Source organism: Mirounga leonina, unplaced genomic scaffold, assembly GCF_011800145.1.
Source record: "Mirounga leonina isolate KUSES-001 unplaced genomic scaffold, KU_Mleo_1.0 Mir_151, whole genome shotgun sequence".
Classification (NCBI taxonomy): Eukaryota; Metazoa; Chordata; class Mammalia; order Carnivora; family Phocidae; genus Mirounga; species Mirounga leonina.
In genome coordinates this window covers 20,398,640-20,418,483 of record NW_023270377.1, presented here as the reverse complement: position 1 = coordinate 20,418,483, position 19,844 = coordinate 20,398,640, and the positions used below count along the sequence as shown (strand labels likewise).

Sequence of the window (19,844 nt, the reverse complement as noted above, 5' to 3'; positions counted from 1 at the left end):
ACCACCATAAAATAAAGTAACAAGGGCACGAAAAGACACCCATCTCCAAACCTAAGCCCTCTTTGAGCTGAAGCCTAAGCCTAAGCCCTCTGAAATTGGGAGAAGCTGAAATCGCCCTCCCTCTGGGGGCTCACTCCAACATCTCCCTCCCTGCACATGACCCCAGAGTCCCTAAAGCCATCTGAGTCAGGAATCCTGCCCACCCAGATGAGCCCAGGGGCCACCAATGCTGCCTGTCATCCTTGCCAGCCCACACCCATCCCTCTCCCTCCCCACCACGGCCCCAAACACAGCCCCAGGAGAAACAAAAGCAAACTCGAGGGGAAAACAAGGCAGGCCACAGTGCTTTTCCTTCATGCACCCTTTGGATTTTTCCTCCCCAGCTCTGGTGCACACAGGGGCACCACCACCACCAACTCACCGGCTTCACCCTCCCCCAGCCCCCACTTCTCCCAGGTGTTTTGTGCATGGGCACATCCAGGATTCTTGTCCTTGTGTTTCCTTCGGTTCGGCTGGATTGCACTTCCTTGTTGAGTTTGTCCTGGAGTTCCTTGCTCTTGTGGGAGATTGGGCTTGACTGATCGGAATCACGAAAGCTCTCTGGACACCAGCCTCACTCACTCCAGCTCTGACCCTGCCTCCAGGGCCCCCTCAAGACCCACCGCCCTCTGCCTGCCCTCTCCTCAGGCCCCTGGGGTGCCCCCTGGCCTCCCCACACCTGCTCCCCAGACTGCGGCCCCGCTGGGCCCCGCCCCTTCCCGGCCCCGCCTCCCCGTCTCTGTGCATGGTCACGGCCTCCCTTTCAGGTGTCTCCTCTCACACTGTCGTGACCCTCATGACAAGCTCCCGGCTCCCGCCCTGGGGGCTCCGCGGTTCATGAGGCCGTAAGTGACTCAAGATGTGCAGGATGGTGTAAGCACAGTGGTGATCGGACAGAGGGCCTGAGGGATGGCTGGCCGCCCGAGCAGGGCCTTCTTCAGGGCCCGGGGTGTCCCCGGCCTCCTCTTCCGAGGAGGGGGCATTGGCCTGGGTGGCTGAGGAGGTCCGGGGGTTTGTCCTGCCTCCCGACTTTTGATCCTCCAGGTCTTTCGTCTTGTCATAGTTCAGCACTTTCCACTGCTGGTTGACAGCCTGCCAGCGTTTAAAGATGCGGTACACGGAGGGTCCCTCGTGCACGATGAGACCTGCGGCACCAGGGAGAGAGGAAAGCAAAGGCCGAGTAAGAGACAGGGGGTCACTGCCGGAAAAACTGTCTCCCTGCGCGTATCCACCGAGAGAGAAGTTGGCTCCAACTTCCAAAGCCAACTGGATTTGTGTGGGTTTCATTTGTTCTTTTCAAACCTCCCTTTCAGCTCTGAGCCACAGGGCTACCATCCCTGTATTCCTAGGCTCGATGTGTCCTGAGAAGGGGAAGGTGGAAGGCTGCCATACCTAGTTCATGAAATGGTCGCGTGCCTACGGGCAACGCTTTTGCCTACCTCTCCTCCACCCCTCCCACTTCTTGGCTTGACAAAACCCCAAATCATCATCCACTGAGGCATGATAGAAGTGTATTTTCCTCCCTCTACCACGTAGCCATGGCACCTGGCACTTAGCAGGTGTTGAATGAACCGTGTACTCTCAAAGGCACCATGAACAGGACCATGGGCATTCCGTACCTGCCGAATGAAGTCTGGAATTCCACTGGTTAACTCTCTGCTACTTAACAAATAGCCCAGTGCTACTGAACTACACCCCTGGGAGAGAGGACTTGGACCCAGCTATACTGGCCAGAAGCAGCCTAGAGCCAGAAAGAAGCCACGCCACACAACCAGGCAGATCAAATGGATTATGTGCCTACTCTGTTCCAGGCACTGGGGCTGGTGCAGTGAGCAGGACACCAGAGTCCTGCCTTCCCAGAGCTGATATTCTAGTGGAGAGACACGCAGTGGACACGTAACCAAACCCATGAGACTATGTCAGGTGCTGACAAATGCTACAAGGAAGATAAAATAGAGTGAAATAGACACTGGCTGCAGACACTGAGGGTCCTGCTTTATCGAGAGGGAGGCGGGAAAGGCCTTTTGGGGGGAGGTGATATTTACGTTGACATGTAAGTGATGAGGAGGGGACCATGCAAAGATCTGCAGAGGGACATGTTAGTGATAGGAACTGCAAGTGTGAAGGCCAGCAGGTGGGAACGGAATGCACATGGGTCAGGAAGGAAGGTCAGTGTGGCCAGGGTGCAGTGATGGGTGGGAAGTACAAAGAGAGATAAGGTAGGGCAGAGGTCAATATGATAAGGCCTTATAGGCCAAGGCAAGGGATTTTTATTTTATCCTAATTATAATGGGAAGCCCCTGAAGGGTTTTAATGGGAGGGTCGGGGTGATGTGATCTGGTTTACCCTTCAGAAAGTTCATTCTCGATCCTGTGGAACTGGATGAGGGAAACGAATAGGATCAGGAGACCAAGCAGGAAGTGATGTAGTGATTCAAGCAAGAAGGGAAGGTGGCCTAGACTAGGGTTATAGCAGTGGATTCCATGAGAACTTGTGTGGTCAGGGTTTATGTAGAGGTAGTGCTCACAGGCTTGCTGACAGGTAAGGTATGAGTCAAGAGGAAAATCTGGACAACTCAGGAGCTTCTTGTGGCAGTGCCATTTACTAATATGTGGACGGCAGGAGGGTAGGGGGTATGAATTTGTGTGGCTGTGGTCATGACTATATCAGTTTCCTGTTGCTGCTGTAACAAATGACCACACAGTAGCTTAAAATAACATACATGTATTCTCTTACAGTTCTGGAGACAGAAGTCTAAAGTGAAGGTGTCAGAGGACTGGTTCTTTCTGGTGACTTTGAGAGGAGGATTCATGAATCTCCTTGCCTTTAAGCTTCTAGAAGTCGCCTGCATTACCTGTCTCTTCCCTACATCGCTCCACCTCTTTGTTCCAATGTCATATCTCCTACTCTTCTGTCAATGTCTCTCTCTGACTCGCTCTTATAAGAACACTTTTGATTGCATGGGGTCTGCCCAAATAATCCAGGATTCTCTCCCTATGTCACGATTCTTAAATTACTCACATCTGCAAGTCCCTTTTGCCATATAAGGTAAGATTAACAGTCTCCAGGGATTAGGACCTGGATGTCTTTGGGGGCCATTATTCAGCCTTCCACAGTGACTAATAGTTATATTTTGGTTATGGTAATTTAAGATATCTGATAGAAATCTCACTGGAAGGTCCAGGTGGGCAGTTGGACATATGAGTCTGAGGTTCGGGAGAGGTCTGGCCAGGAGGTATAAGCCATCAGTGTAGAGGTAGAATCTGAAGCCTTAGGAATGGCCCAGATCTCCTGGGGAGAGAAGGTAGACAGATAAGAGAAGGGGGCCAATGACAGATTCCTGGGCCTTCTCATGTATACAGGTTTGGTGGAGGTAGAGCCAGCAAAGGAGGCTCTAAAGGAGCAATAAATGGTATAGAAGCAAGACCAGCAAGTGAGTAGACCCAGAAATCTAGAGAAGAATGTGTTTCAAGAAGGAGAGTGTGCTAACTCTCAAATTCCATTGAGAGGGCAGCTCAGGTGGAATGAGGAGTGCCATTGGCTTAGTAGGCACAGGTGGAGGGAGGATGATAGATGTGAAAATCAGGTAGTTCTCATCCAAGTGCCTCTGTCTCTTCTATGTCATCAGCTAAGATGGAAGGGATACAGGAGGAAGTGTTGAAGATTTGTGGAGAGAAGAAAAAGTGGGAAATGATTATCTAGGAAAATGGGAGACTGAATTTACAAAGGAGATGTAAAAGAATTGTCTGACAGCGTTGAGTGTCCATTTGAGATTTGTGGCCACACATTTGAAATGAGTTGTGTGGCTTTTCTCCATACCTTCAACTGCCTTCTAGGAGCACCTATGGAGTATGAAAGTTGCGTTTAATCAGTATGGACTTTTCTCAGGCAAGCGAGACATAAGAGAGGACAATGAGAATTATGGATGTTTGCAAGGGAGTAGTTATCACACTGGCCCATGGAGTCTAGGCTGGGGAGAAGGAAAGTGATTCACAAAAGGGATAAGGAAAAATGGAAAGTGATAGGGTCAATGCCAAGAGGTCTCTTTGAAGTTACAGAATTGCTAGAGTCAGTGATCTACAAGGATGGTGAGGGGGAGTGATGCTCAGAGAGTAGGATGTTTAAATCCAGACTTTGGAAGTGGTGTGGTTCTTGGTGATGATGAGGTCTAGGGAATGTCCTCTTGGGCAAGGGCTGAGGTGGGCTAAAGGAAAAGGCCCATGGAGTAATGAGGTAGCCAAGGAATTGGACAGATTATCTGTATCAACCATCCTCAATGCTATCAGACCAAATGCCCCCTTTTAAAACAAATATAGTTTAATATCCCCTTTCTTACTTATTCTGAAGTGAAATTCACAAGATAAAATAAGCTACCATGATTTCTTTTTTTAAAAAAAATGCCCTAAACAGATAATGTTAAAAAAAACAAAAACAAAAACAAAAAAACAGGACAAGTCATTTATAACCAGGCAATATAAATTTCAAAACAAATTCTGGGGCACAACTATATTAGAAAACAAACAAAAAAACCTCAAAGATTTGCAAAATGCCCCTAGGAGATGGTGCCACCTCTGCTGAGAGCCACTGATCACAGAGATGCTAAAGACAGGAATGGTGGGAGGGAGTGTATGAACCAGGGGCCCCTAGGAATGTGAGGAGTGAGTAGGCAGCCAGCAGCCAATAGCATAAAGAAGGGGAAAGGAGAGGTCAAATATGATGACATACACTGTCAGGGGCTGGGGCTTCTGAAGGATAAAGGAAGAGAGGTGGTTTAGAAGTGGTAATGGGGAGCAAAGAGGATGTGGACCTTACCTCCAGGCCCTGTAGAATACAGTATATGGGAGAAAAAGCAGCTACCACTTGAGACAGCAAGAAACAGTGTCCTCAGAAGATAGCTGTTTCAATGAAAGGAACACTCACAGAAGAAGTTGTTAGTGATGGACCATGAGGTCCAGAGGAAGGGCTGGGAAGATGGGGCCAGTTAAGGAAAGTGCACAATAATAAAGTGGTAATTGTCCATATCATGAGGGTGGTCTGGGGGGCTGGGCCCTGTGATGGGGAGTGAGAAGACTGGGCATTCACCCTGCAGCAACTGTCAGTGGAGGGGAGGCTGATGGCCTGGCCTGGGGGGTGGGGGTGGGGTTGGGGGATGAGGAAGAGCTGACTCACAGGAGCAAATAGCCATGAGTCACTCCAGCCTCCTCAATGTCAAGCAGAGACGGAATGGAAACATCTCAAAGCTCCTCCAACCTTGAACACACTGTGATTCTATGAGACAAGATAGCCACCCACTGGCACTCTTTCCTCTAGCGTGACAACAGTTCCTGAGATTGCCCTCTGGCAACAAGTTTCCAAGTGTTCCTTAGAGAGACAGTCTCCCTGTGGCCCAGTTGTTCCTAATCTCTTGGGTCTTGTGCCACTTTGAGGATCTGATGAAGGCTAAGGACCATCTCCCTGGAACAAAAACCACACGGATGAATCTAGGGGTTCATCAATCTCCTGAAGACCACCAATGGACCCCTTCATATGGCCTGCCTGACCCTGAACAAGGAGACCTCTCTGCCCCCTGTCTCATCACCCTGCCCCAGTCACTTCCTTCAACCTTGTGAATACGTGTGCTGTGTTCATTATTTCCACAAGCCTATCTGAACATTGCAATGCTCTTTTCCTTGGACTGTTAGTCCCTTGAGGACAGAGGCCAGGAATGGTTGAGGGTTGGGCAGCCGACACAGTAGCTGGAGCTTAACAAGCCTTGGTGATGATGGAGGAAATGGGGGCCTCGGGGAGAGAGAAGCAGAATCTTTTGAAGCCCCAAACTAGCCCTTTCCAATAACAGCCACTACACTTGATTCTTAATTAGCTTCTTGATCAGACAGTTTTACCCTGATTGAAGAGGGTGGCCTAAAATTTTGGTCTGAACGCTGCCTTCTAATTATCTAACTGTCTAGTGTTCAGGAAGTAATTAAACCACTTTAATGGATAGATGGCTGAAGGGGGGAAGGTGCACCTGTTTTTGAAGATAATGCTTGTTGAGCAAAAATGGGAAAAGCACGAACTATCTCATTCGCATCCACTTCCCTTAGCTCTCCCTCTGCTTCCTGTTCTACAAATTACTTATTGATTCCTTGGATGGCAGAATAAAAACAAACAAAACAAAAACGGAGGAAGGTGGGTAGGGCTCATCTGATTGGGACAGGTGAAAATAGGGAAGTTGAAGAGATGGAAGAGAAGGAAGATGGGTTGGAAATGGTGGTGGATGGAGATAGAGGATGAAATTAGAATAGGAAGAGGAAAGCTATTGATGAAGGGAGGCAGAGAAGCAATAGAAGATGGACCATTAGAATGCATGGCAGTACCAGAAATTCAGTATGTTTTGATTGGGTCCTTCTCTGGTATTTTCTGTTTCATTTAACAGTGACCTCATAACCACCTACAAGGTGCCCAACCCTGGGCTGTATTTGTGGGAAATCCAGTTCCAGAAGAATTGCCACCTTCATCTCCCTGACATCTCTCCACCTTTGGGGGCAACTCTTCCTCACATCGCTGGAGGCTCCATAACTCTCAGAACACTTTGCTTGCCATCATATCTCTTCCCACCAGCCTCCCGCTAAAGTGGCCCTTTGGTTAGCCCACAAGGAGGGAGGGAAGGTGGCCTGTGGGTGGGTGATCCTGTCTGCTTGGCTCCTCCTGCCCCTAACTCATCACTGACCCAGGGCTGTCAGGGAGTCCTCAATCCTTGGTTGGGATCAGCATCCCAATCCTGCCCTGCTGAATTCTGCCCATTGGCTCTTGCTGTGTCCAAAGCAGTGAGATACAGTTTAATTCTATTTAGGTAATATTTCCTGAGTACCTACTATTTGCTTTTCTGAACACCTGTGATGGAACAAAAAAAACTGGTTCTTATCACATATGGAGTTAACAGGCCAAGGTTAACTGAGAAGTCTGCAGAGAAGCTTTTGGTCCCCTCAGCAATGCCCAAATCTTCCTTCCCAACCCTCATCTCCTGCAGGTATCCTGATATAAGTGGCAAAAAGTTACAGACAAGTCTACAACAGTGCTTCTTAAACTTTAGCATGCATCAGAATCAGCCAAGGAGCTTATTAAAACATGGATTCCCGGGCTCTACCTCCAGAGAGTCTGAATCAGTAGGTCTTGGATGAGGCCTAAGGATTTGCATTTCTAAGCCGATGCTGCCTGTGTGTGGACCACACTTGAGTAGCACTGCCTAGAACATGGTCCTTATTCTGGCCTACTGCTTCATGGAAGGCTCTAACTTTTGGTCAAATAAAGAGTTAAAGGTAATTTTTTTAAAGTTTTATTTATTTGAGAGAGAGAGAGAGTACAAGCGGAGGGGAGGGGCAAAGGGGGAAAGAGAGAAAGAATCCCAAGCAGACTCCCCACTGAGCATGGAGCCCGACACGGGGCTCGATCTCACCATCTTGAGATCATGACCTGAGCCGAAACCAAGAGTCAGATGCTCAATCCACTGAGCCACCCAGATGCCCCAAGAGCTATAGGTAATTTTTAAAAATACTCTAGTTCCAGATGGGACAGACATGGAAATGTGACGCAACCAAAGAAATGGATACTTCCCTTCTAGACCCAGAGGACTTTGGGTCCCACAGTTCAGAGGCACCTCGCCAATGAACACACACTGGACATTCAGTGTCTGCCACTTACTCGCCCTATGGATTTAGGCAAGTTATTTCCTCTTCCCAAGCCTCAGGTTCTTCTTCAGTAAACTGGGACTGATACCTCCTTGCTTATAGGTTGTTAGGAGATTAAAGGAGGTAATGAGTCCTGTGTGTTCCTGCTTGGTGCTGTGCCCGGCACACATTTAACATGCAAAGCCACATGATATTGATCATTGTGGGGGTGGGGGTAGAAGTTACAGGACAGAAAAAGCCCACTTGTATCTTTTCCTCCTCCTTTATTGCCAACTCCCTTCCCAAGCGCAAGCACCTGCTCTTCTGACTCCTAAATGCCCTTCCCAATCCTCAGTCTGAGTCACTGTTTACAGATGAATAAGATGCTGGAGCTGAGAGGAGCTCTAGGGGCCAGCTGATTCTGCAGATGTGGTGACCAGCCTCCACTCCCGTCTCCTCTCCCACCACCAAGAGCCTTCAGCAGTGCCGAGGGAGTGATGCTCCCCGCCTGCAGAGTCACCTGCTGTCAGACGGCTGTGGGGCAAGACTTCACCCTGCAGCCCCACCACTGCCAAGCTCAGCTTCCCGATGCTACCCCCTCGAGGGCCCAGCCCTGTCAGAACCTGCACTGAAGAACTTATCTGCAATCGTGGGAAAGAAATCAATCTAACCAGTGTCCAGGGAGGGGCTGTCCTCTTGGAGGCGACTTTTATTAGAATTCCCTTCCCAGCAGAGTCCTTGCTGGACTGGTTGACCTTGGTCAAGCTGTCCAGGATGTCTCTAAACACATCAGAGCCAGAATCATCCCGGCCCCTCTGCCCACTCAAGGCATTGCAGAGACCTTTGAGAAGACCTTAGCTAGAAAATCATTAAGAGTGCTGAGACTCCTTGAAATGAATGAATGAGCTTAACTCAGTAGAACTGGGTAGGCAAGAGTAATATTCCTGGAGCCCCAAATATCCCTGCATTGGTACAAGTGAGGGGTTCATTCCTGGAAGTGTGTGCATGAAGCTATGTCCCAAGATACTGTGGGTTTTTTCCGTGGCGGTTCTCTAAAAGCTCAGAGCTATCACTATCTGGAAAGACACACACAGAGTGCATTTCTCAGCCATTCTGGGCAATGGTGGTGCAGGTCATGGTAATGAAGGTGATGCTGATGACAGTACTTAGGGAATGCTTCCTAGTTCTGTCACTCTAAAAGGGCTTTGCAAATATAGTCTACATCTCACGGAAATCCCATGAGGTAGCTGGTATTGTCTCCACCTAACAAAGAAGAAACTGAGCTCAGAGAGGCTTAGTGTCTTGCCCAAAGACACACAGCTTGTACAGGTAGTGGGACATAAACTTAGGTTCATCTGAAACAGAATGGTGCCATGTGTCTGGGCTCCTTCCTCCTCCATGCTGCAGGTCGTGGGCTCCCCCAGAGAAAGCAGCTATGGAGGAGATAATTTTTTTATAGTCTGTATATACAATTTCTATTTCAATTCACAATAAGATGTCTTTTGTGCTATGCACTTAAAAAATGTGTTAACAGTGTTATAACCAAGTGGTTAAGGATGTGGGCTTTGAAATCAGATGAAACTGGGTTCTAGTTGTATGATGTTGGGTGATTTACCTCTTAGTCTTAATTTTTTATTAAGGAAAATGAGCATTTTAATAGTAACTACATCGTGAGGTTGTAGGGAGTAAATAAGATAATGCACATAAAGCACTTTTTAAGTGTTTGGTGTATAGCGAATAGTAAATTTTAGTTATTATTTTATTATCATCATTATGAAATAAGTTTCACATGATTTCATCTTAAAGGAGTTATGTTAAAGTTACAAAAGTAGTTTCTTTAAGCAAATGTGCCAGAATTCTATATCTAAAAAGAGTTTAAAATCCCAGGATTTTAAAAGACTATCCTTGGGGGGTGCCTGGGTGGCTCAGTTGGTTAAGAGTCTGCCTTCAGCTCAGGTCATGATCCCAGGGTCCTGAGATGGAGCCCCGCATCGGGTTCCCTGTTCAGAGGGGAAGCCTGCTTCTCCCTCTCCTGCTCCCCCTGCTTATGCCCTCTCCCTCTCTGTGTCAAATAAATAAGTAAAATCTTAAAAAAAAAAAAAAAGAAAAGACTACCCTTTGGAACTGGCGTAATCTTTCTTAGGCTATCCTAGTGCAGAGCATTTCTGGAAATTTCTCAATGACAGCCTTTGATGGACATGACTGACCGTCCACCAAAACCCCACTCTTCTCTTCCTTGGTACAGAGTTGCCACTGAGAAGGAATGACATTTCACCACTTTGCACCCACGGGGAGCTGGGTGACCAGGACTGCATGTGAGCATTAGTCAGGCCGAGGTTTAAGAATGGGTATTGAGGGGGAAAGTATGTGGTTTGTGTGTGTGTGCTTTATCCATGCTTGCTCTTATTTTCTATTAGCTGGAAATAAAAGATTCAAAAGCCTAGGGGTCTGTGCTCACAAAATGGAAGGAGCATGGGTCCCTGAGTCTCTGTGTGGAGGAGAACCTCCCCACTGATCAGGAGCTTCTACTGCATTAAACCACTGAAATTTTATATATATATATATATATTCCATTGAACCAAAAGCTGCTTTTCTCTTGTGGCCCCTACCCTAACACTACAGGTATTTTAGTTAGGGTATTTAGTTAGACTAACTCCAGCAGATGCATATATATATATGCATGTTTCATGTTTTCCCCCAAAATAATATTACTTGGCTCAAGCAGCCACCTTATTTACTAGATTGGGGTTTTTTTTCTAGCTATAGACCCACTGTCAATGGACAGACATGCGACTCCTGAAGCTATTCCCAAGACTGTGCTGTAGGCACTGAAGATGTTCCCAAGAGGTGTTCCTAAACTATTTGAGCCCCATCCACACACTGGAAGAAATGAAGTGCCTCCCAAGGGGTCTCCTTTGAGGGGGACAGTGCTCACTTGGCGTGTCTGCTTCTAAATCAGTCATCTGCACTTACCGAGCAGCTAGCATTTAGAGGTGGAGAGAGGCGGCCTTGCACAGGAAGCCCTTGTTGGTCGGGGGAGGCAGGGGGTGTGTGGAATATGAGTTAACAGTTAATCTGGAGAGTTGGATAAGCCATATGCATTTAATGGAACACAGACTGAACATCATCCTCCCCATTTCCTTGGCTGACGCTTATCAGTTGTTTGGTCTAGCCAACATGATTGGGAATCCCCCCACCGTCACAGTGGTCAACCTCTGAGAATTATGACATCTTCTTACAATGGAAGTGACTTCAAAATCCTAGAATGTCAGACCTAGAAGTACCTTGCAAGTTATCAGTTTCAACCGTCTCATGTTATAGAGGACTTAACTGAACTCCAAAAAGAAGTAACTTGCCCAAGGTCACAGAAGTGGTGGCAAATCTAGTCTTCAGACCTAGATTTTCTACTTCCTAGTCTCTTCTGGGGTACCAGGCTGCCTTCCCCATATTTTCAGTTTATTAATCAGGGAATTAAAAGGTTTGACAGATGGGGTCATTTCTAGCCCAAGGGAAGGAAGAAAGGAAGGAATCTTTGTGCCAGGTAAGTGTTTTTTAGTTAAGGTGAATTAAAATTAAGTTTGAAAAATCATGTTTTTGTAGTCCTGCTGCTCCTACCCTTTGCCCACTTACTATAAATTGGAATTTGAATTCCTTTATCTCAGACAGCAGGCACCAGGTATCTCTAAATTATAGGAAAGAACCTCAATGAATAGCAGACAGAGGAAGCTTTAACAAAAGATTTTCTATAATTCTGTAAATTACCATATTCCACTGTTTTAAAGATTTGGAACAATCTCGGAAATGCTCTCCCTCCTTTCCCTGACCACATCCCACTCACAAGTAAAAAAACAAACGTGATAACGATGAGGTCCTCATTTTTTTGCAGATTTGACTTTTTGGTGGCCAATCTCTTGAGTCTGTGGAGTGAAAAAAAAAATGTTTTTGGTGCCAAAGACCTTAATTAATTTGCTTTTGTTAAATCCTAATAACTTGACCCACTAGAGCAGAGACTGTCCCATTTGTTTGCTGGGAGGCTCTGTCAGCTTTTCTGCTTGGGCAGCCACTGTCATTAGAAATGACGGAAGAGGAGGCAGGTGCTGGGAGGACATTCAATGTAATCAGATCTTCTCATACAGGGGACATGCGTGCAGGAACTAAAAACCTTCAAGAAGAGGCACTGCTCCATATAACAGCAGACTCTCAATTATGTGAGGACACGGAGTCAGGCTTCCTAGGCTGTGACTAGCTTCTGGTTTTAACAGTTTCTGCAAACCTTTATTGGGCGCCCACTCCAAGGGGAATCTACCCGGATCAAGTGTCTCCCAGCCTGGTCACTGATTTTATGAATGCCTGCTCCTTTCCACATGCCATCGTATTTAATCCTCTCAACAATGCTCTGCAAATGGTATCATTATCCCATTTCACAGATGAGAAAAGGGAAGCAGAGAGTGGTTATGCAAATCACAGAAGGTCTCAAGGTTAGTAAGAAACTGAGCAACACGTGATCCAGGTGGCACACTCCTGCCACTCCAGAAACCCACCATCCTGGGTTTTGTGACCCATTCCCTCTTGTTTTTCTCATTCTCTGTCTTCATCCATCTTTTAAGCCTATAATGGTCCCCAGGTCTCCATCCTTAGCCACCTACTCTTTGAATGCTCCTTCTAAGTTGTCTTGCCAAAACCCACAGCTTTACCCCCTCTTATTGTTGACCCCCAAACCCGTGTTCAAGTTTTATGATCCAACCGCCTACAGAAACCTTTCCTTACCTCCCTCCCCCACTTCTCATTAGTCACCGATCCTCATCAGAACTGGTCCAATGCCCTCAAATCTTCCTCTACGAACAGGAGGCCACCAAAGGCCCTTTCTTTCTTTCTACCCCTGCAGAGACTCTTTCCTGGTAATGCCTTCCCCTCTTTGCAGCCCATAATGTATTCCATGTGCCTTGCTTCTCTTCTACTGCAAACACTTCGCTTAGGAGCTGCCTCTTACCTCACTGTCTGGATTTTAGGCTTGTGATGGGCCTTTTGTTTGGTGCTTTTGCCAAAGACTTACTTTTGGTTCCTCTTTGCTTCTCCCATTGCCAACCCCATTCTCATGCTCAGCTGTGGTATCCCCACGCAAGCCAGACCCTGGGATTCCTACTTGCTTCAAAGAAGTTCATACAGTCCTATCTTATCCACATCCTAAGTGCTTCTCAAGGTCATCCCATACACGTCTTCCCCACTGCACCGTTTTGCATTTCTTTCCCTTTTGCTCGGACTATTACAAGCATTTTCCAGTTGGCCCCTCGCTGCCTCTAGTCTTTCCAGCTCTGGTCCATCCTCCCTACCATTGCCAGAGTTACTTCTGTAAAGCACACATACATCTGACCACATTTCTTTCTGGTATAAAATCTTATTAATGCCTCCCTGTCACCAACAGGGTGAAGTCTGAGCTGCTTAGCCCATGATTCATGATACTGTGGGACTTGGCTCCTGCCAACCTCCACATCCCTATGGCCCATCACCCACCTTCCCACTCTGGCTCTTGACACTGAGCCCTACACACCTGCGCCGAGTTTCCCAAGTGTCCCTGGTTCTCTCAAGTCTCTGGCCTCTACACACGCTAGTCTCTCTGCCTGGAATGTTCTTTTCCTCTCTTCTGGACAAACTTTAACCTATCTTTTGAAAATGGCTGAAGGATAGGTTTCCTTCCTTCAAAAAGCCTTCCTGGACTCCTCCAAGAGGGAGTTAATTGCCCTCTATTCTGTTCCACATTTCTCTGTATCTTACCCTGGCTGCCACTGTGCTGTGATTTATTTGTAGATTGGGAGCTCCTTGAGGGCAAAGACTGTGTCTCCTTCATTACTTTATTAAAGTTCCCTAGTTTTACGAACAAAATCAGACAGCCAGGAAATGCTACTGAATGAATGGAGATGCTAATCCTGAGCCCCTTCTGACTCATAAATGATAAATGATAAATGATTAACTTGTCTGCCTTCCCAGTGAAATGTAAGATCCTTGAGAGCAAGTGACTCTCTTATTGGGAGTGCCCTTTCAATAAATATTTTTTAGTGAATGAATGGATTCCCTAAGTTCATGTTAGTCAGGACATGTAGCTTCCCCTGCCCTAAGTTCCTTCCACCAGAGTGTCTCACAGGGAGAAAAACCACCTAAATTTCACCTCAATTTCTATTTTTTTTAAAGATTTTATTTATTTATTTGAGAGTGAGAGAGAGCACAGAGGGAGAGGGAGAAACAGACTCCTCGCTGAGCAGGGAGCACAATGCAGGGCTCAATCACAGGATCCTGGGATCATGACCTGAGCCAAAGGCAGACACTTGACCAACTGAGCCACCCAGGCACCCCTTACCTCAATTTCTTAAGCCTCCCTCTCAGTTGGTGTCAGAATAGCACTGATCAAGAGGGAGGTGCAACAATGGCTAAACTCCAAGACCCTGAATAAAGGACAGGAGCCCCCAGGACTCACTAAATTTCTTATTGCTCAGCCATTACCTTATGGGTCAAGGTATTACTGGACCAATTTCCCTTCAACCTGCCTCCCCATCCAAGCTCTGCGTTTGCAATTTCACAGAGCAATCAGAGATAAAAGAGGCAGTGGAAAGCACCCTGGAATTGGAGTCCAAGGTTTTTGGCCTAATTCTCAGCTCTGCCATTTTTTTAGCTATGTGACCTGGAGCACTATTACTTTAAGCTTTTCCTCATCTGTTAAATATGGATCATAATACTTACCCTGCTCATCTTTTAGGGTTATTGTGCCCTTTCTCAGTTCTTCTGTGTCCTTGCAGGAGTGTTTGGTGGTTTGTTCTGTCCACAGCAACTTAGTTTTGGTTTTCACAGTGGCATGGATTGGTCTAGGAAGTTAGGACTCTACCCAAGAGACGTTTAATCTGTAAGGGCAGCTTGTCTCCCAGAATGTACAACCTTCTGATATAACCAAGTCTAGAGCCCTTGTCCACAACCCTGGACCCATGCTGCATCCAACAGAGAACCCAGACCTTCCTGGCACCCATTTCAGGCAAAATTCTTTGGTGAGAACCAAAGGCCCTTCCCTGGAGGTCAGCCAGGTGGACATAGCTGTGGATGGAGCAGATGTGGCTTCATGGGCAGCAAGGTGACCATGTCCCATACACTGCATCCTTTTGGCTTCATGGCAGAGAATATCTGCTCAGCTGGTGCTGGTGCCCAATGGAGTGTCTCTTTGTGTCCTGCCCACTCTCATGAGTTTTCCCTTAGAGCACTGCTCTGATAAAAGGTAAATCTATTTTTAAGGATTACTTAAAGCTATATATTTCATGTTTACTCAGATTCTTTACTGTCTGAGGCCATTTAACAGTCTTAGGGAATAGACAAATTGTTTTTGGTATCTGAAAAATAGAGAAAGTTCAAAGACTCATTTTAACAGATGGTCTTATTCCTTTCTTACTCAGCCTTTTGAGGTAACACAAGGCTAGACTCATTTTCCTTCTTCTAGTGATAAATTTCCATCCAGGTACTGAATTTCTCCATCCATCCAAGGAGCTCAAGTCTATGGATATGAATTTTTTCATTTAACATTTTTTTTCAACCAACATTTCTTGAGAATAGTCACCTCTCCCATTATCACTTCTACCTACTTTCTGATAAGGAATCATCTCTTCCTCTGTCCACTCTGTCACATCATTTTCTTCCACTTTCTTAGGACTTCTGGAAGGGAACCTTCCCTTTTCCCACAGGAATCAACTAATTGACTGAGTTTTAAAACTGATGACCACCTCTATAGTAATATAGGTGCCGTCCTGTGACTCTCATCCATGTTGTTCATTTTCATGCAGTAAGAAGACCACATTATGCTTCCTTCTGGCTCACCTAGCCAGGTCTCTTTCCATGTTCTAGCTCCTCTGTCTTGCATTGGTTCAGTGAAACAGGTTTGTGTGGCCAGAGTCAAGATTCATGGATAGAGGCAGGAGGTGGTAGGATAGAGGGGAGCAAGCATACTTGCTCCTTCTCTCAAAACAAACTAGACCCTGGGTTGCCATTCTGGCTTGTTTCCCTGGAATTCTGATGAAGATGGAGTGTCAGCCGTGTTACAACATTCCCTAGGGTGGAGGTAACCCCTGACTGGTGGCTGCTTTACTATCAATGCCTGGTGGGAGGCTGTAGTTTGGGCGCCCCTGAGTACAGGGACACTTGTAAACTACATATGACTTTTGTGGGGAAACTATGTCAAGGTGGATCCTGTATGCACTATTGTGGGTCTCATCTCTTTCTTCATGAACTATCAGCTGGGGGCTGAGAGACTAGCCCTGGACTAGGTTATGGAGTACAGCAAGGACTCACCTGCAGAAATAATCTGGACTTGCCTTATGGAGGTTGTGGTTCCTGTCCTAAATTCCTCTAAGTGAATCTAGTGCAAAGTGTACTCTCTGGTAGTTCTGTGAGTCTAAGTGTCTAATTGAGCCTAAAAATAAATACACTGCTGGTACATTCCAGGCTCCAACTGACTGTCCTACCAGGGAGCCCCTAAGAGGCTGATACTTTATAACCACTTATACAGTACTGAGTGTTTTTCCTCAACTGACCAGAACACTGCAGAAGAGAAGTAAATGACTGATACCTGAACTTCACCACTGAAACCACCATCATCACTACTGATTATCATCACCAATATCAAAATCATCAATGCAACCATCACAAGAATCTGTTTGTGCATTTCAACTACTGCCCATCATCTTCCACTCTCTTCTTTAGATCACATGTTACTCTCTTTTTGATTCTGTCTCCTAGCATATTCTCCTATGGACAACCTCTCCTAGAAAAACAATGAATTGAGAGTCCTGCTCTGCTGCCTGAGTCAGCCTAGGACAAATCCTTCAGTATCAGTTTCCCCATCTGAAAAATGGGAAGAAAATTATTGCCCCCAGGGAAATGGTCTGACAACTGAATTAGCTCCAGTTATAATCAACAAAATGATAGAGCAGTCTAAACTCTTTAAAGGTGAGCTAGTCTAAATACAAATATGTCTGACTACTTTGGGATGGCACTAAAAGCACTTGGTCCCTAGGCAGCCCCCTCCTGTCCAATGGCTATCTCCAGGCAGTCACTGGCTTGTCAGAGCAGAATGGACAGATCATGGTGTGGTTTTGCATCCTGGGAAATTATGTTTTCTTAAAAGCTTGGAAGGAAGGAAAGCAATATGAAAACTCTCAATATCTAGCTCACTGTGTTTCTTCCAGAAATTGGGTGACTGAGTGCAATATATATATGAAGAGAAAGAAGAGAAAGAATTTGAGAGATAGAAGTGGGTTGGAGGGAGGCAGATGGAGAGGAGCCAAGAAAGAGACAGAGGACGAGATGGTTCTGTGGAGTCCTGCTCAGAGGGAGACACTATGAGCAGGAGGGACCAGGTGCCAGAGGCACGAGCAGAGGTGCTGGGTGGCTCAGAGCCACAGGGAGCAGGTCTGCTTGTGAGGGCTCTTCCTATAAGTGGGCCCAGGTGCACTCAAAGTTGCAGATGGCATCTGCAGATGTTCCATAAGGGACACAGAAGACTCCTGCTTTCTGATGCAAGAAGAGAATGGAAAGAGCACTGGACTGCCAGTCAGGAGACCTTGCTTCTAATCCCAGCTGAGCAATACTGAGCAGATCACTTCCCTTCTCTGAGCCTTAGTTCTCTCAACTTCAAAACAAGAATCATACAGGTTGATCCCATGATCTTTTCTATGTTTCCTTCTCTCAGTCTTCAAATCTATGAAGCCCTGAATGGCAGGTGGTATTTATGCTCCTCTTTCCCTCCCATGCTCCCTCCAGGGGAGGAGGAGTATGCTTCCCTTGCCCACCCCCACACTGATGTTGGTCTCTCTGATGACTTGCATTGGCCCATGGGCTGTGGACAGAGGGGACAGTATGCCAGTATTGAGAAGAAGCTTTGAGAGGCCTTGCAAATTTCCACCAGTCCTCTTGTGCTCTTGTGCCTGCCTAGAAAGGTACACCCCAGAAGTCCCTGCCCCTTTACCTGGGCCCCAGCATGAGAAGCCACTCAGAGCGGGCTGGAACCCAATGCACAGTCAGAAGCCAAACCAAGCCAAGCCCAGCTGAGCCACAGCCGTCATGCAGACCCAGCCACAGGAAATAAATGCCTGTCATTGTGAGGCACTGCAATTCTGAAGTTGCCTGTTACCGCAGCCAAAGCTGACTAATACACCACGTGACAGGAAAGCAAGTCTCGTAGAAGGGACCAGTCAAAAGCCTTCCTGAAGGAGAATGAAGGACAGCTGGAGAGGCTCCGCCAGGCCCTCTGCTGCTGCCCCCCCCTCATGCCAGAGCCGTACACCTCCATATGGAGACACACCTGGTTTTTGGCAGCCACCACCCGGGCCTCAACAGGGTAGGAAAGGATTTTGGTAGAGGGGGAACGAAATTAGACTGCTCCAAGTCAAATTCCTCCCCATTCACAGTCCTCTCTTCCACAGTCCTCCAAACCTGGGCAATCTGTCTAGGTGCCATAAAAGCCTGCTTTTAAAAAGGCTCTTGAACTCAGGGCTGAGGCATTGGTTTAGCTAGCAGGGAGAGGCAGCAAGATGCTTAGACAAGTATCAAGTGTCAGCATCACTGGTCTCTGGCTGCCATAATCAGATGCAAATCTCCAGGCCTCTCTGACTCCTAATATTAAAGAGCCCCAAAGAAATTCACATAGCATCTTCCAACCAAATTCTAGCTAATAGATGTTTTCCTGCCAAACGGAGCAGTGTAGCCTATTTGATATAATATACAAACTAAAGCCCAGAGAACAAAACTGTGGAACTTTAGTGCCATCAGCATCATGGCCTAGGGGGTAACATGAGACTTCCAGGTTAGGATGTATGACCAGTGCTTAACCATGCTTCATGTCACTGAAAGAAAACTGGGATCTTGGTCACTTGAATGACAACTCCAGAGTTGAAAACCATAAGCATTTGTTGGGAAGAACAAAAAGACCCGGCCCTCCACCAATCGACCTAACATAATAGAAAAGGAAGGAACACAGATTTGGGAATGGTGTAAGGGAACAGACAGGAATTAAAGTGGAGGGTTTCCAACTTTTTTTCTAAAACACCAAAGATTTATTTAGAACAGAAATATATGTAAATGGATAAAAGTACGGAAACTCAAGGTGAAGCAAGGGCGAAGATTCAGAGGCTGTCTGCCCTGCGTTCCATTGCCCACTCCCAAAATTGGTTCCTGAAGCTATGTGTGGAACATTGGGACTCCATACAATTTGAAAACCACTAGACTAGAGAAATCTGGGGCACTATAATAGGCTTATAGAAAGCTGAAAAAAAGGGGGAAAGGGCAGGTATCATGATGCTGTTTCTGGGCATTTTGCTGGGAAGGGAATGGAATTAAATGTCTAGTCATCCCTTGTCATGGCTTGGCGACCATGGTGTACACAACAGAGAAGAGGGCCTCCACATCCCGTTTGAGATGGACAGACTGACAAACTGACCTTTCTCAAGTCTTCTTAGAGGCAAGCCTCCTTATCCTTATCTTCCACTGGGCAAGAATAGATTTGCTTGGGAAAGATTTAGATCTTCTTCCTTTGGCCTGCCTCCTCCCCCACCCCATTGACCCCTCAAATCTAAGGTGCTGGCTCCTCCTGAGTTTACAGGTCTCGAGCTTGGTGCTTCGACCTTTCAGGGGGAGGGATCCTGAGGGATCTGTCTAACTCACCAGCACATGGCTCCTCACGTCCCATAGAGACAGGCCCCCAGACCCACCTATGCACACCACATCCATGAATCCGTACATCCCATAGCAGATCTGGAAGAGGAGATCTTGGCGTTGCCATTTTGCTGAGGGACTGAAGGTGGACCAGATCAGCCAAGAGATACTGGCGATGAGGAAGAGGGAACCCAAGATGGCGGCTGCAATCTGAACCTTCTCAATGACTGTCAGAGAGATGGCTTGCCACTGCAAAGAAGACAAGGATAGGTTAGCTGTTGCTTGGATGCCCTTACCCCATTTCCACCCCATTCCCACCCCTCCTCCTTCTGCTGCCCCAACCTCTTACCTCGGGTTTAGGATTTAATGCAAAGCTTCTTAACTTGGAACACAATGGCTATCGTTACAAGTTCCTGAGTTTTTTTAAAATTTTATTTATTTATTTATTTGACAGAGAGAGACAGCGAGAGCAGAAACACA

General features: G+C 46.7%; 1 protein-coding gene across 1 annotated transcript in view; it reads right to left on the bottom strand.

Annotated features, from left to right (window-relative positions):
* Positions 1 to 816: 816 nt before the first annotated feature.
* Positions 817 to 19,844, bottom strand: part of MARCHF4 (membrane associated ring-CH-type finger 4) — a 105,670-nt gene continuing 86,642 nt past the window's right edge. The window contains exons 3-4 of the mRNA XM_035006600.1: positions 19,421 to 19,613; positions 817 to 1,184 (exon numbers count right to left, since the gene is read on the bottom strand). Of these exons, the coding sequence (XP_034862491.1) occupies positions 817 to 1,184; positions 19,421 to 19,613 (561 nt within the window). The remainder of the gene's footprint in view (positions 1,185 to 19,420; positions 19,614 to 19,844) is intronic.